We start from the raw sequence: 14,018 nt of genomic DNA on the forward strand, positions 1-14,018 counted from the left end.
GCCAATTATCACCAAAAAGGATGACAAAAATAAGCAAAATAGTCAAAAGCTAAAATAACTGAGAACCGCTAAAGTCCTTTTTCTCTAAATATGTCCCGAATATGTCCCTGTATGTCCCGAAATAAACGGGACTTATGGTCACTGCAGTGGATCTTGACTAAAATTCACTGATACCGAATGAAAAAAATATTCATTTATTTCATTATAGCAAAAAATTTAACCTATGTTTGTGTTAGTTATATTCTTCTAGATGATTATGAATTGATAACCACCATGGTAATTTGGTAATAGTTTGCCGCAAATAAATCAATTACCTCATTTACCTCCTCTTTCTTGTCAAAACTTAACTGAACTGGTGAAGGGTTTGCAATGGTGGTAATTATTGTAAACATAAACACAAGAGATAGTTCCTAGCAAGCGTTACAAGAAAAAGATCTGAAACTGTGATGGCTGCAAAACCTAAGTAAAATTTATCAAAATTTATATTTCATTTTAATCGTATATTATTGATCAGGGCTGTCATTTTTGTGTCGGATAATAATAGTTTTTGAGTGATTTCTTCCCAGTTGTTTCCACTGGAAAACGAAACATAAAAATGGTTTTTAATGCTATTTCCGTTCCAAGCACCCAATGGTATGCACTCGCTATAAAAATAGAATAGAATATTTTTTAGAAAGACCAAAATCTCAACAGCTGGTATTATTTCTTTTTCATATAAATTTCAATAGCGTAGTAAAGATGTGGATATACCTATAGTTTGTTTCAGGTTAACTTTGCTGTGAAGAGAAAGGTAGAGAGTGTATTCCTTCGGGAACAGATGCAGTATGGTCCGCCACGACTTTGGCGACTTTTTCCTCGCGATAAGTCGCCAAGACCGTCATAATGCTTCTCTGGGTTGCCGTATTTTTTAACACCTTTCCGGTTTCGTTGAGTGATACTAGATGGCGCTGGCTTCACCAAACAGGATTTTTCTTTTGCTCACCGCGTTTTTTCAAAAATTCCAAACAGCCGTTGTTCCATTTCCAGTGCGTCTCTGATTATTATTCCTCCCTTCTCTAGCTCTAGCTCGAGTCATTTGGATTATCTACTGCTCAGGTTGTATCATACTGTTTTATTATTTCGCTGTATTTATTAGTTATTCATCCATTGCCATGCTTTCTGTTTTATCGGTTTATTATTTAAAATGAACCTACAGAGTTTTTCATGCCCGGATCCGTTTATTATTAAAAAAGGATCCGGGTTTTAGTTTTAATGCATAGAATATTTAGTTATTCAACATGCCCGGATCCGTTTATTTAAAAAAAAGGGTCCGGGTTTTAGTTTCCCAGGTTCCAGGCACCCCCCCCCCCTTTTTTTAAATTATCTATTTCTTGCCATGTTCGTAGGATATGGGTGGTTTCTGAATTCCAATAGCCGATAGCGGAGGGTGTTGACATAAGTAATGTCTCTTTTTCACCCACACCAATGCCATTTTTTCCCCCCACAGCAGAGGTTGTTCCTCCAGATGCCCCTTCAGTGTCTCTCCAGATAATATAAATAAGCAAGAGAGAGAGACCCACAATGGTTTAGGCGTGCAGTATATTTTTACTTCTGTGACAGTTGTATCTTTTTTTTCACCAGAGATAGACACACTAAAGCGTTCTCCGTTCTTTTTGGCAATAATGCATAAAGCACGTTATTGAAAAAAAAGAGGAATTTTGGATTCAGATGGCCTGATGGAACACATGTTGGAGCAACAACAATTAATAAGTAATAGAGAATCCGATAGTTCTACAACTTCAAGTGAGGATTCCATAGAATGGGAATCCGTAAAAAATGACTAAAACTATAGTGATAACAAGTGGCATCAACGTATATGCGTTCAAGTGAGTGAGCGACGGAAATTTTGGCAAGAAAACTGAGTAAAAGAATTCTAAATTTTTCTGTATCATTATTATTATTATTATTTTGGGGCTATTCCCAAATTCAAACGTGAAAACCGGGTTAATAGGAGTTACTAAGATACCTTTCAATTAAAAAAAATGATTTCAAAAACCGCACTTTAATTTCTGAAAGTATCGACGATGGTTTTTTTTTCATTAGCTAATTACTAATGTTACTAACGGACTGCAATTTTTTCTACAAGCATTACGTTACACGTAAATAAAAAATTTTTTCTGCGAGATTGGCGAGAATCAGCCATACCTTACAGAGGCAGCGCATCGATACATAGGTTAAAAGGCTTTCGTTGTCATAGCAACGAGTGATGCGGTTCCCTCGTAGCTTCCTCTTCACTGCAAAGTTAACCTGAAACGGACTATAGGGTGAATAATGAAATACAGTAAAACCCCTGATTAACGGTCACCTCTCTTTTACGGACGAATTTTTTTGTCCCTCTGGTGTCCACGAAAGGAACGTTTATTGTACATGTAATTTGTCCTGATAACATGAATGCAGCAGTTACTGAATTTAGTAGATACAGTAGAACTTCAATTAATCGTCACTCGTTTAGCTATCAGTTTCTATTATCCGTCAGTGTCTAAAAATAAATACGGATTAAACAGCCCCAGGTTTTAAGGTCCTAAAAGATTGGATCACTCCTATGGTTTGTGGAAATGCCACCGGCAATCATAGATTATATTCAAAAGATTCATAGATGCTATTCAAAATAGCATTTGAAGGGTTCGATCTAATAACGGTCTATGTTACATTTTTTGCGAAATCAGGTTTTTGACTGAATAACGTAAATGCCGCTTTCATTGTCATTGCTATACCCCTTTTCATAGCTGCAATCATGAATTATGTAATAGGAACAGTGGTATATGTCGCCAGTGTATTCATTGCCTTTTTCAGTTACCTTCCCATAGGAGTTTGATAGAATAATGGTCTATGTTACTTCCAGGCAAAAAAAGTGTTTCCCTAATTTAATGATGACTTTTATTGGGTTAATTTTCCATAATCGCGGTCAGCGCCAATATGGCAACTGTGTTTTGCATACAAGATATCACCACTTTTTCAGGGGTCAATTCAAGATTTCCGATGAAGAGCACATACAGTTATATAAAAAATGCAATTTATTACATAAAATCAAATAGGAGGTAATCAATCAAAATATGTGGAAAATGTGGAAAAAAAAACCCATAAAAAATTGAATTAACGATTAATGAATGCAGTGAGGAACAAATGCAATCCCCCCCCACAAATGCAATCCAATGCAATTAGCCAGTTGTGGCCCTGTGTATGACTGGAAGCTGTGGTGATGCTGTCACAGCCAGTTCATGTGTGGGTCAGAAAAAAACAAAACACCAGACATGTTCCTTGTGTCTGAAGACAGCATAAAATTTTTGGAATTTATGGCATCATGTCTATCAACACAAAAAAGGGGATTATGAAGCCCCAGAAAAGTTGAAAAAATATACTTTGGCCTGTTTTTTTCTCTGGGAAAAGCAAGAGATCATTGCTGGAACATAGTTTGCACAAGACTGCCACTAGATAGATGTCAATAAAACATTGTTGGCTGTCATTCTTCACCCAAAAGTACCCCAAACAGGTTAATGAAGAGTTTTTCCTTGTCAAAAGCAAGGATTGATAAAAAAAAATATTATGTGTATTTTACAATCACAATATCATCATAAGTCAATGCAGTTTCTGGACATTTTTCAAGTGTAAGCGAATAATATTTTGGTGATAAGAAATTGCCCCTTCCCTTCACTTGGTGCCCTAAAATATTGGTCCCTTTTAGTTGGGCCTTCTGCGGCCTCATAGTTCGCAGGTATTCAAGATCTGGCCCGGCAATAACTATAGCTTTTAGTAATTTATTGATCAAAATATCAATTTTATCCAGGGCGGTAGCATGAATTGCAGGGATCTCTGGGACAATGATTAATTGGAGGCCATTGACATTGAGTTGATCTTTTTACATTTCTAATCAGCTTATTTTGAGTCCCTGGAAGCTTAGTTCCTCAGCAAGCAAAATTGATACTCTTATTTTATTATTGATAATATTTTTTTCCTAAGCATTATACATACAGTCGATGCTTGCTATAACGATTCCCTTCGTTCCACGGAAAACGGACGTTATATTGGGAGGTTGTTATAGCAAAGGTTTAAAAAAAATTAAGTTTAGCTTCTCTGGAAAATTTTATATTGTATTGATGTAATAAAAAATTCTTTCATTTTGTTATAATGTTGCAATAAAAATGCATCTGGCTGAAAAAGAAAATCAAATACATAATACAGTAGGAATATTGTATTTACTGCATATGGCTGAATCTACATTTATTTTTCACTACATGCAGCAAAATACAGTAATAAGTTCATTTGCCTGTATATTATCCCAGTGCAAAAGTATGCAATGGAATTTAGAATAAGATTATAAGATTTAAAAATTCAATCATGGGGGAAGTGGGAATGAGCCATCATGTGAGAAAATAAAATAGAATGGTATCACAAAAAGTTTGGATTTTGTCTATTTTTTGCAAAAAACAAAAACGAAGAGCCGAGCTAAGTTTGGTCTTTGTAATGGATTGAATGACATTTACAGGTCGTTCAATTCACATCCAAAGACCACTCAGCCTCAGCAAATACAAAGGCGAACGACCAAACATAAACATCACTCCTTCATGACTCATTTGTGTGATTTCTGACTACGAGGTCCTGGTGACAGCTCTCCATTGTAGAGCCAAAACATGTTGACCAGTCGACCAATTAAAATTTTATTTGTCTTAAAAGCATGTAAATTTTTTGTATAAATTAAAACCAGGCTAAGTTCTAATTTTTGTGATAGGTCTGTATTAAATTTGCTTATTAAATATAAAAAACTCTCATTATATTCACTTATCACATTTTATAGGGTCTATCCTGCTATTTATTGGAAGTAGTAGATTTTTCTATGTTTAACCATTTGTGTTTAACAAAAACATAGCTAATGAAAGTAAAGGTATAAAATTCTTTGATTTTTAATTTTCGTAGAACTGCTATGTCTGCAGCTCCTGTTGCATGCAGAGACTGTGAGTTGCGAGGAGAAATCACAATAGGTAAGTAGTTCCTGCTCTTCTATTTTCTTATGCTTTTCTATATTATGATTGTCAAAAGACTTAATGAAACTGAAAAATGATTTTCCCCCACTTTTTATGTGCCGCAATAAAGTTGCTTCTTACCAAAACGTGGAATATTTGAAAAACAACACAATAGAAAATGGGTAAGATATTGATTTTTTTTATCATGATGGAAAATTTTTAGACCTATACAGAGTGTATAGGTAGCATGTGCAGCATTTTACTGGCGAGCCGTTGATCCTAGAGGCATACTTCCAATTAGAAGAAATATCCAAATAACATATAGAACTCGGATACATCATTCATATTACAAGGAGTTGCATAGTTATTGAAATAAAAAAATTAACTTTCTATATGGACACCCTGTATTCAAAAACTCAATTAGAAGGTTGTTGCCCCGTCTCTCCTGAGGCCAACAAAAACCCTAAACTGTTTTACTCGCATTCAATGCAGTTTTTTCTGAACTTTACTCAGTTTTTCAAATTCGAATATCTCAATGAATATTGCACTTAGAAACATGTAATTTTTTTTGTTGGCAACTGGGGAGACAAGGCAACTACTTTCTAATTGGAGCATGTGGAGTCTATAAGACCTTAATGTTCATTTTAGTAATAGTATTAAAAATTAAAAAATGTAAATTATTATGTATTCAAAAGGTAGACTTGTTTAGCAAAGTTAGACTTATCTAGAATTTCATTTGTTTAAACTGCACTCATCATTCTTTTCACTGTCACTTTGTAACTGCGTCAGTGTTTTGATTGCTGAAAATCACTTTATGATTGACTTCAAGAATTTCTTGCCCCAAACCATTTATGGCTCCGAAATGTGCTCTAACCATTGCATTCCATCTTCATAGAAACCAGTAACTGGTTCTGGGAAAATTTTGATGAATTTTAATCACACAAAAGTGTTCATCAGGCATATAAAATCCAAATTTTATTTCCTTATCAAAAGAACTAATTTATGACTAAATGACCAGCTTCTGAATTAATGAAGTCCTTTCATGTACATGGATTGAAAGGATGAGTCCACTTTATAAGAAGTAAGCTATGCTTCCTCCCCACAAGGGTGGGGGCTGACAAGGCTCCAGCCCTTGTTCTCATCATTTTTTGTTTTTTCCACGTTATAAATTCTCTATATGATGAAGCCCTTGAAAATCTGGTTCAGAACCCTGCCAAATATTTCCAACCTAGGGGGTTTCAAGTCTCACAATGACTGAAGAATGCAGCCATTTGTGAGACTTGACGTGAATTGCAGGACACATTGAGCATTGACTTTTTTGAACACACGTAGCAGCCTCGCCTGTCTTAGGGTCGGATGATGCTTGCCCATGGTCTCTTGTCCCAAGCCTGGGGAGGGGCCCCACTTCAGGATGTGGGGGCTATGGTCCAAGCTGACTCAGTTGGTATTCAATAAGACCGTGGGCAAACATCAGGAATCATCAGTGGGGGATTAAAGGTATATGCCGATATTTTCTAAAAAGTTACACCCCATTCATATCCTGCATTCAGTCTAAAAAGTTTAATCTTATCTAACAAAAAAAAAAGTGTCATTGTACATCTCAAGCTGTTAATTAGCTGTCAGTCTGCTATTTACTAGAGATGGACTCTATGCTGAGGTTGAAGACAATAATAAGAAAGCTGGATATCACAACTTCCCTTCATACCAAGGATTCTAACCAGACAGCGTTTGAAATCATTGGTGGTCCGCTGGTCTGAGACCACTGATTAAACAATTAGACCACAGAGAAAAAAAATTGTAGTGGCCCACTGAATCAGTAGTGAAAAACTTTACCCTTTCCCAAGGTGATATATCGATTGCAGAAGAGTCTCCTATGGGAGAATCACAGATCCGCAGTGGATTTGTTATGGCTTTTTGCACCCTCCCCAGTGGTATATCACTCTTCTAAATGCTAATATATTTGGGAAAATTAATTATTATTATTTAGAACAGTTTTCATTTAGTGGACCAGTAGGTTCTCGTATTCACTAGTCCATGGGAACCAGTGAATTTTATTTTTCAATTCTAACACTGCCAGAGGTCCTGGGAAAGATAGGGGGGGGGGGGGGTGGATTGATGAACTTATATAAGAAAAAAAATTAACTCATTATTTTTTACTTCTGAAAAGAGGTCAGTGTCCATCTTTTTTGGCATGAGGGTATCATGAAACACAAAAGTTAAAAGTCCCTGCTTCCACACCTTGTTTAATGGCATGGAAATTGTTTGTTTGGGAATAATGTATTTGTGGTTGAATGAAAATCTTGCTGTGCAATTGATCAATGATCCCACATATTTTGTTGATCAGGTAACAAAACTGTCATTCACCCAAAAGCGCAAATACTTGCTGAAGGTGGACCTATTTTCATTGGAGAGAGCAACCTGATTGAAGAACAAGTTGTAATTCGAAACAGGTAAGCTTTTAATTTTTGTTCTGATCAGGGTTAACAGGTTTCAAGGTTTTGACCAGTTTTGTATTCATCCATGGTATTTAATGATTAAAACCTCCACCCCAAAACCATACAGGAAAAATAAGATGTGACGTAAAAATAATATTATTAACCAAATAAAAAAGATTTTAAATTGAAAGTAGTGTATGCAAACAGTCGTATGACTGATATTAGTTTATTATAATGATCTTTTTTCAACTTAGAACCATCAACTAGCTAACAAAACATTGACACATCTTGAGCAGGAGACTGAGATTTCAGTCCAACCTTGTGTGAATGAAATGTAATTAGTTTTTAAGCCACAAAAGTTGACAAGAACTATCCTTTGCTCACATGTTTAAAATGGGAAAAGAGACATTTAAATTTCATCATCTTTCCTTCTCTATGTCTAATTTGAGTTGCCGAAAAAATATGTAGTCGAACCCTGATTTAACAAATCAGAAGAAGCAGACAATTTTTTATTCATTAAATCGAGGTCAAATTTATCAGGAGCATAAACGCACTCGAAACATAAAATTTTAAAAGCTATTTACTTTGAGGTTGCCGTTACTACCCCAAATTGAAATGACAACATTATTATTATTATTATTATTTCTGACAATTGAAAAAATATATATATTGTATTAATGAATGTCAGAGTGCATAAAAAAATAATTTGATATGTTTGATATATATCAAGTAATTGGTACATTTTGACCATTAGCATATGAATGACATTTTCAATAAGTCGTCAATTATAAAAACATTTCTTCCTGTACAGTGTATTGGTTATTTTCAATAAAAAAAATCTATGCAAAGACAAATTTTCATCTTGTGAAACAAAAAAATTTAGTTTCCTGTGTACCCCAAAGTAGAAAGAATACTTTGCATTGTTCTGCAACAAGCCCTCGACTGACTGGAAATGTTCTGCAGTAAAAATTCCCATATAATATTGTTGCCTGCATTTTTCTTATAATTCCTTCAGATTGTTCTGCAGTCGCACTGATTTTTCTGTGACGTACGTCACAGATTTCACATCTTCTGCCTTGGGGTCTCTGTACGGGTATCCCTTACTTTACATGTTTTCACTGCAACACAATTTTGAAAAACAATATAAGAAATTTTAACCTATGAAATTTATTCCAAACTTTGATTTCATTTCTGAAAATTAGCATACAAATTAAAGATTTGACATGATTGATTTTGTTGGAATGGTAAAATCTGTTGTATTTGAGGATCTACAGTAGAAGAAATAAACATGGATAAAACGCTTAAATTAAACTCATCAAAGCTCGCCAATGAACATCTTTTGGTAAAACAATGACAATGCAATTAAAATTTTAAAACATGATCAAAATGGTTGTCATTTTTGTGAATGATATTCATTATTCTGTGGCTTTTGTAAAACAGTTTTTGTACGGATGAAGAATGTATCTTTTCATCTGGATCCTGACTATTTCATTAAAAAGTTATCAGCTGTCATCCCAAGCTCTCTAGGAGATAAAGATACAAACTCACCAGAACCAGTCCATCAATTAAGAACAGTCAGAAGTAAAAATTATTAATTATATTCATCCGCATGGCATATATTTGTAAGATTTATGTGTAAGTTTATATATATATAAATAATCAATACATTCACAAAAATGATGTATTTTGATGTTGGAGTTGAATTTATTTTTTTTATTCTTTTGTGAAGCTCCTTCCCCCCCCCCCCATTCTTGTTTTCATCCATGTTAAATTCAACTCACTTTATGCAATGTCATCTTATGCAATTATTCTGCGGAACCAATTAATCATGTAAAGTGAGGGATGCCTGTATTTTGAATTTTTCCTTCACAATTTTTTTTTTTTACTTTTGAACTGAGCTTTGTATTCAGGGGAAAAGTCAATGGATTCCCTGGAATTAACTTTTCAAGGTATTGATGCCAACCATCTGTAGAGATGACCCCAGGATGTATGTGGATTCAGTATTATACATATGAACTCTATTGTTTGTTCTGAGAAAAACTGACCACAAAGGGGGGTTAAGTAGAGGTAGCTGTCTATAAATGTTTCACTATATTTTGACATGCAGTTAAATAGATTAAAGATTCTAGCACAAGGTTTTGAATTTATTTTTATTTTAGAAAATTACAGGAGGCTGGTGAAACAATACATCCTATGATAATTGGCAATAATAATGTCTTTGAAGTTGGTTGCTATGTAGAGTCACTGCAGATTGGTGATAATAATGTTCTTGAATCAAAGTCACATGTTGGTCGACATACTAATCTGACCTCAGGGTGTGTTATTGGTGCTATGTGCAATGTGACATCCAATGAGGTTATTCCTGAAAACACAGTTATATTTGGCTCCAAATGTGAAAGGCGTTTGCAAGCAGAGAAACCTGCTGTAAGTATTATATTTAATGCTTAAATTATGAGCAAATAATGTCTTGTAACAATGCAGCTTACGCTATAAGGGTGAATCTAATTTCCTCTAATTTGATTGATAATGACTCATAAAAAAAGGAGTGACATGACTTCCATCATATGTCCACCTATATGTAAGTGTTGCACAGAAAATATCTGTATTGTTACGTTTTTTTAAAAGTTTTCTATTTAGATTGAAACTGACTGTTATGTGTTTTATGTTCCAAATGAGGTAATTTTAATTCTGTTAAAATTAAAAAGTTTATGATTTTAAATAATGAGTTTCTAGTCTGTGTCTACTTAAATACACAAATGAAATTTGTATGAATGAGATCACATGAAGAATATCTATAGAATGTGTGTATAAAAAATTTCATATGCAACATCTATACATACAGGATTGCATAGCTACCATCACATATCACCACACACCAACTCTGGTCATATATCACCATACAGCAACTTCCAACCAGTGGAGTTGGGGGGAAATGAAGGTGCCATCTATTGGTAGGTGCCCCAGGTAAAGAACTTGTTTCTGATGTTCTTTGGCTGGATTTGAACCCATGGACCTTGACGGTAACCTTCATAGTAGAAGACAAGCATCTTAACACTGCGCCACTCAGGCATACCGCATTTTACTGGCACATTTCACTTCTAATTAGAAAAGTATCCAAATAAATGTGCAGAACACAGATGCATGATTCATGTTGCAAGGGGTTGTGTAGTTATTAAAATAAAAAAATTTAATACGATTGAATAATCGACGTTTGCGTGTACCCAAAATTCCAAAACAAACACGGCTATAAGCGTTTCGGAACTATATGAAGTTCCTTCATCAGTAGCAGAAACAAAGCAGAAAGAAAAATATTGAAACTCCTTATAGCGGGAGTTTCAATATTTTTCTTTCTGCTACTGATGAAGGAACTTCATGTAGTTCCGAAACGCTTATAGCCGTGTTTGTTTTGGAATTTTAGGTACACGCAAACGTCGATTATTCAATCATATTATCAAACCCAAAAGGTATTTTATTTCTAAAAAAATTTACTTTTAATGCAGACACCCTGTGCTCAGAAACCGAATGAGGAAGTTGCTGCCATGTCTCTCCTGATGCCAAAAAATCCATGTTTCTATGTGCAATATTGACTGAGATATTTGAATTAAACTGTAAAAATACAGGCACTTAGAAATGTGGAATTTTTGAGAGACAGGGTAACAACTTTCTCATTTTGTTTTTGAGCACTGGGTGTTCACATTAGAAGTTAATTTTTTTTTATTTTAATAACTATACAACCCCTTGCAACATGAATGGTGCATCTGTGTTCTACACGTTTATTTGGATACCTTTTCTAATTAGAAGTATGCCTCTATGATCAATGGTTTGTCAGTAAAATGTGGTGCGTGCTAGTACCTATGCACTCTGTATAGAATAATTACACAGCTTTCCCAAAGTTAAAAATGTGATTGTAAATTCAACATAACTCTGGAAGTTTTGCTCTGATTGGCTAAATTGGACAGGCATACAGCAAATTTACTTATTCATTTTTTAATATGATACAAAATGAAAGAAAATATTTTTTGAGTGCATTTAAGTGATTGCTGTCATATTTTTTGTGATTGCATCCATATTTTTCATGGGCATTTCACCTTTTGTACCCTTGAATTTGTATTTATTTGTATTTTTTCTTTCTCTACAGACCTTCAAATGTTAATTCTCTAATTATAGAGTAAATTGTTTTCCTTATCTGGGAAGTGTACATTCAATAAGCACATTTCTCTCTAAGTAGCATACTGACAACATTATTCTAATTCTTAAATTTCTTCCATCGCAAATAAAGGATAACTTTAGTACACTGTAGAATCAGAGTTGTAATTTTGGTCAGTCAAAATAGATTTTTACTAGGACATTGGTCATAAGTTGTTTTTAGTGGTCAAAATTTGTAAAAAGTGGCCAAAAACTAGTGAAATACATTGAAATGGTCTTAAAACTGATATAGTAATAGTTTTTACCGTTTCTTTCATATTAAATTTAAATGAAAATCAATTTTTATTTTTAACAATCATCAGAATATTTTTGTTATTAAACAGGGTTACACCTATTTGAACTAAGGGGGGTTTTTAGCTTCACATACAACCTTTTTTAACTGCTCTGGGGTGTTTAAATTAGTTATCAGTTTTGACCATTTCGAGTGGTTTACCATAGAGGTTTTCACATGGTCGAAGCATACAGCAACTAACTGACTGTTCTATAACTTTGTAATTAAAAGTTTGGCTTTATTTCCCTGTTTCTAACTTTAAATTTCTAATTTCCAAAATCTGCCACTAAGGGTGTTGCCGTTTCTTTGCACTTGATTGGTGTAGTCATTTTACTATACCAACATCTAAATTTCATGGCTTTAGCTCTCGCCATTTACAAATTATTTCAGGTTTCAAAGGGAAATGGCCTGTAAATTTTCCCCTTTCTGGCTCTTTTGAAAAGTAAGAATGTGTTCTTTTAGGCACAAAACTGGGAGAAAAACTTATAATGTCAAACATAATTATAGTTGTAAATTCTGAGATAGACACCTGTCTTGAACAAAATCAAAAGATAGTTCTGTTGATGATTAGTGCTTTGATGTGCACTTTTAGAAAACAAAAACCTGCCTGAAATAGAAAATTATTTCAGTTCCTTTATGTTTTATCTTATGCAGATTTCACTGTATTAATGTCAAACTTAAAATTATTGTATTGACATCTTTTGGTAGATTTGAAACTGTGTCAGTTATTTTTATTTATTTATTTTGCACAATATATGCTGATATATATGCATATTTCCTCATTAGATTAGATGAACTTAATCTTTGTTGTCTTGAAAATTGGAAATTAAAGAGAAGTAGATCAGAGTGAGCAGCAAAGTTTAAGTAAATCAAAAAGGTTTCAAGTCTTTTTATTTTTTTTGCAGCCCCAGACACTGCAGTTGGATTTTCTCACTAAAATACTGCCGAATTATCATTACCTGAAAAAGATTCCAAAACCTGAGCAACCTACCATAATACCATAATTCATATTAATTTCATTATAACAATATATTCTGTTTATGTTCTGATTCAATGAGAGTGTTTAGCTGAGAGTCTTTTGCTGATATGCAAGTCATTATACTGAAATTATATTTATTACCATATTCAAAGTTATGAATATGGCCCTTAATGCTCATAATTGTATATTCAGATGTGATAAATATTTGTGAAAATTTTATGGGAAGAGAGAGAGAGGAACTGTATTTCGTTCATTATTTCCATTCAACATTTTTTTCATGCAACTATTTATATATCATATTTTTTTAGACATAAATGTATAATTTTTGTATTATGGATAAGTTTTAGGATACTTTTGGATTGAAAACATCAGTTCTAGTGAGAGTTCCTTCTGAAGTTTACATTTAAAGAATGTTTCAAATAAATTTCTTTTGATTATTTTTAATGATATTAGTTTCATTGGTCAGTTTTTATAATTATTTAGTCAAGTCACACTTTTGAGATGCAAAAATGCATATATTTTTTTTCTCCTGTGTTGTTTTAGTTCTTTAACTTTTACTGGTCATTAATTCTTTTTTAAAATTTTTGTTTAGTGAGACAAATAAATGCCACACCATTATAGAAATTAATCAAATCTGGTGTATTTCTTTAAATTAATATACTACAGGGTTTTTCTCAAATAACAAAATTCTTTGTTTTAGTCTAAACTGACATTCCCACTCATCACAATATGTTCTCTAATCAAGTTTCATAAATTATTTAATTTTGTGTAATAAATTATACATTTCTTTATTTAACTTGTACTGAAACATACTTTTCTAAAAATGTGATAGTTATTTTGAATTGTTTCTCATGTTTTTTTTGGAAGAATAAAAATTCATTTCTTTTCTGAAGTCAGTTTGTGATATTGTTTGTATTAACATACAATCAATTCAGAGCTTATTAACCTTATGGAAGCCATGCTCTTGATTATACTTGAGTGCCAATATTGAGATGGAATTGAAATCAACTGACAGTGAAATGTCATCAAAAAGCGAAACTTTCATTTACCTTGTAAGAATTTTTGTAAAAAACCTTGTAAATTCATTTATTTTATCACAGGGATAACAGCTGCCTATTGTAGGTGAAGAA

At 33.4% G+C, this 14,018-nt stretch overlaps 1 protein-coding gene across 1 annotated transcript; it reads left to right on the plus strand.

The window, feature by feature from the left end:
* Positions 1-342: 342 nt before the first annotated feature.
* LOC149065715 (dynactin subunit 6-like) lies at positions 343-13,773 on the plus strand. Its single transcript, XM_089253722.1, has 5 exons — positions 343-463; positions 4,951-5,015; positions 7,342-7,447; positions 9,592-9,856; positions 12,815-13,773. Exons 1-5 carry the CDS (start codon positions 447-449, stop codon positions 12,911-12,913), a joined length of 552 nt encoding a protein of 183 aa, XP_089109848.1. The 5' UTR covers positions 343-446; the 3' UTR covers positions 12,914-13,773.
* Positions 13,774-14,018: the final 245 nt, after the last annotated feature.

Source organism: Pholcus phalangioides, unplaced genomic scaffold (genome assembly GCF_987345545.1).
Source record: "Pholcus phalangioides strain wild (caught in Gottingen) unplaced genomic scaffold, Ppha-v1.0 ptg000039l_1, whole genome shotgun sequence".
Classification (NCBI taxonomy): Eukaryota; Metazoa; Arthropoda; class Arachnida; order Araneae; family Pholcidae; genus Pholcus; species Pholcus phalangioides.

What these genes read in the sequence shown, in the direction of transcription:
- LOC149065715 (XM_089253722.1), top strand. An exon ending in GCGAGGAGAAATCACAATAG is followed by an intron (nt 5,016 to 7,341) that starts GTAAGTAGTTCC and finishes TTTGTTGATCAG; the next exon opens with GTAACAAAACTGTCATTCAC. An exon ending in TGCAAGCAGAGAAACCTGCT is followed by an intron (nt 9,857 to 12,814) that starts GTAAGTATTATA and finishes TTTTTTTTGCAG; the next exon opens with CCCCAGACACTGCAGTTGGA.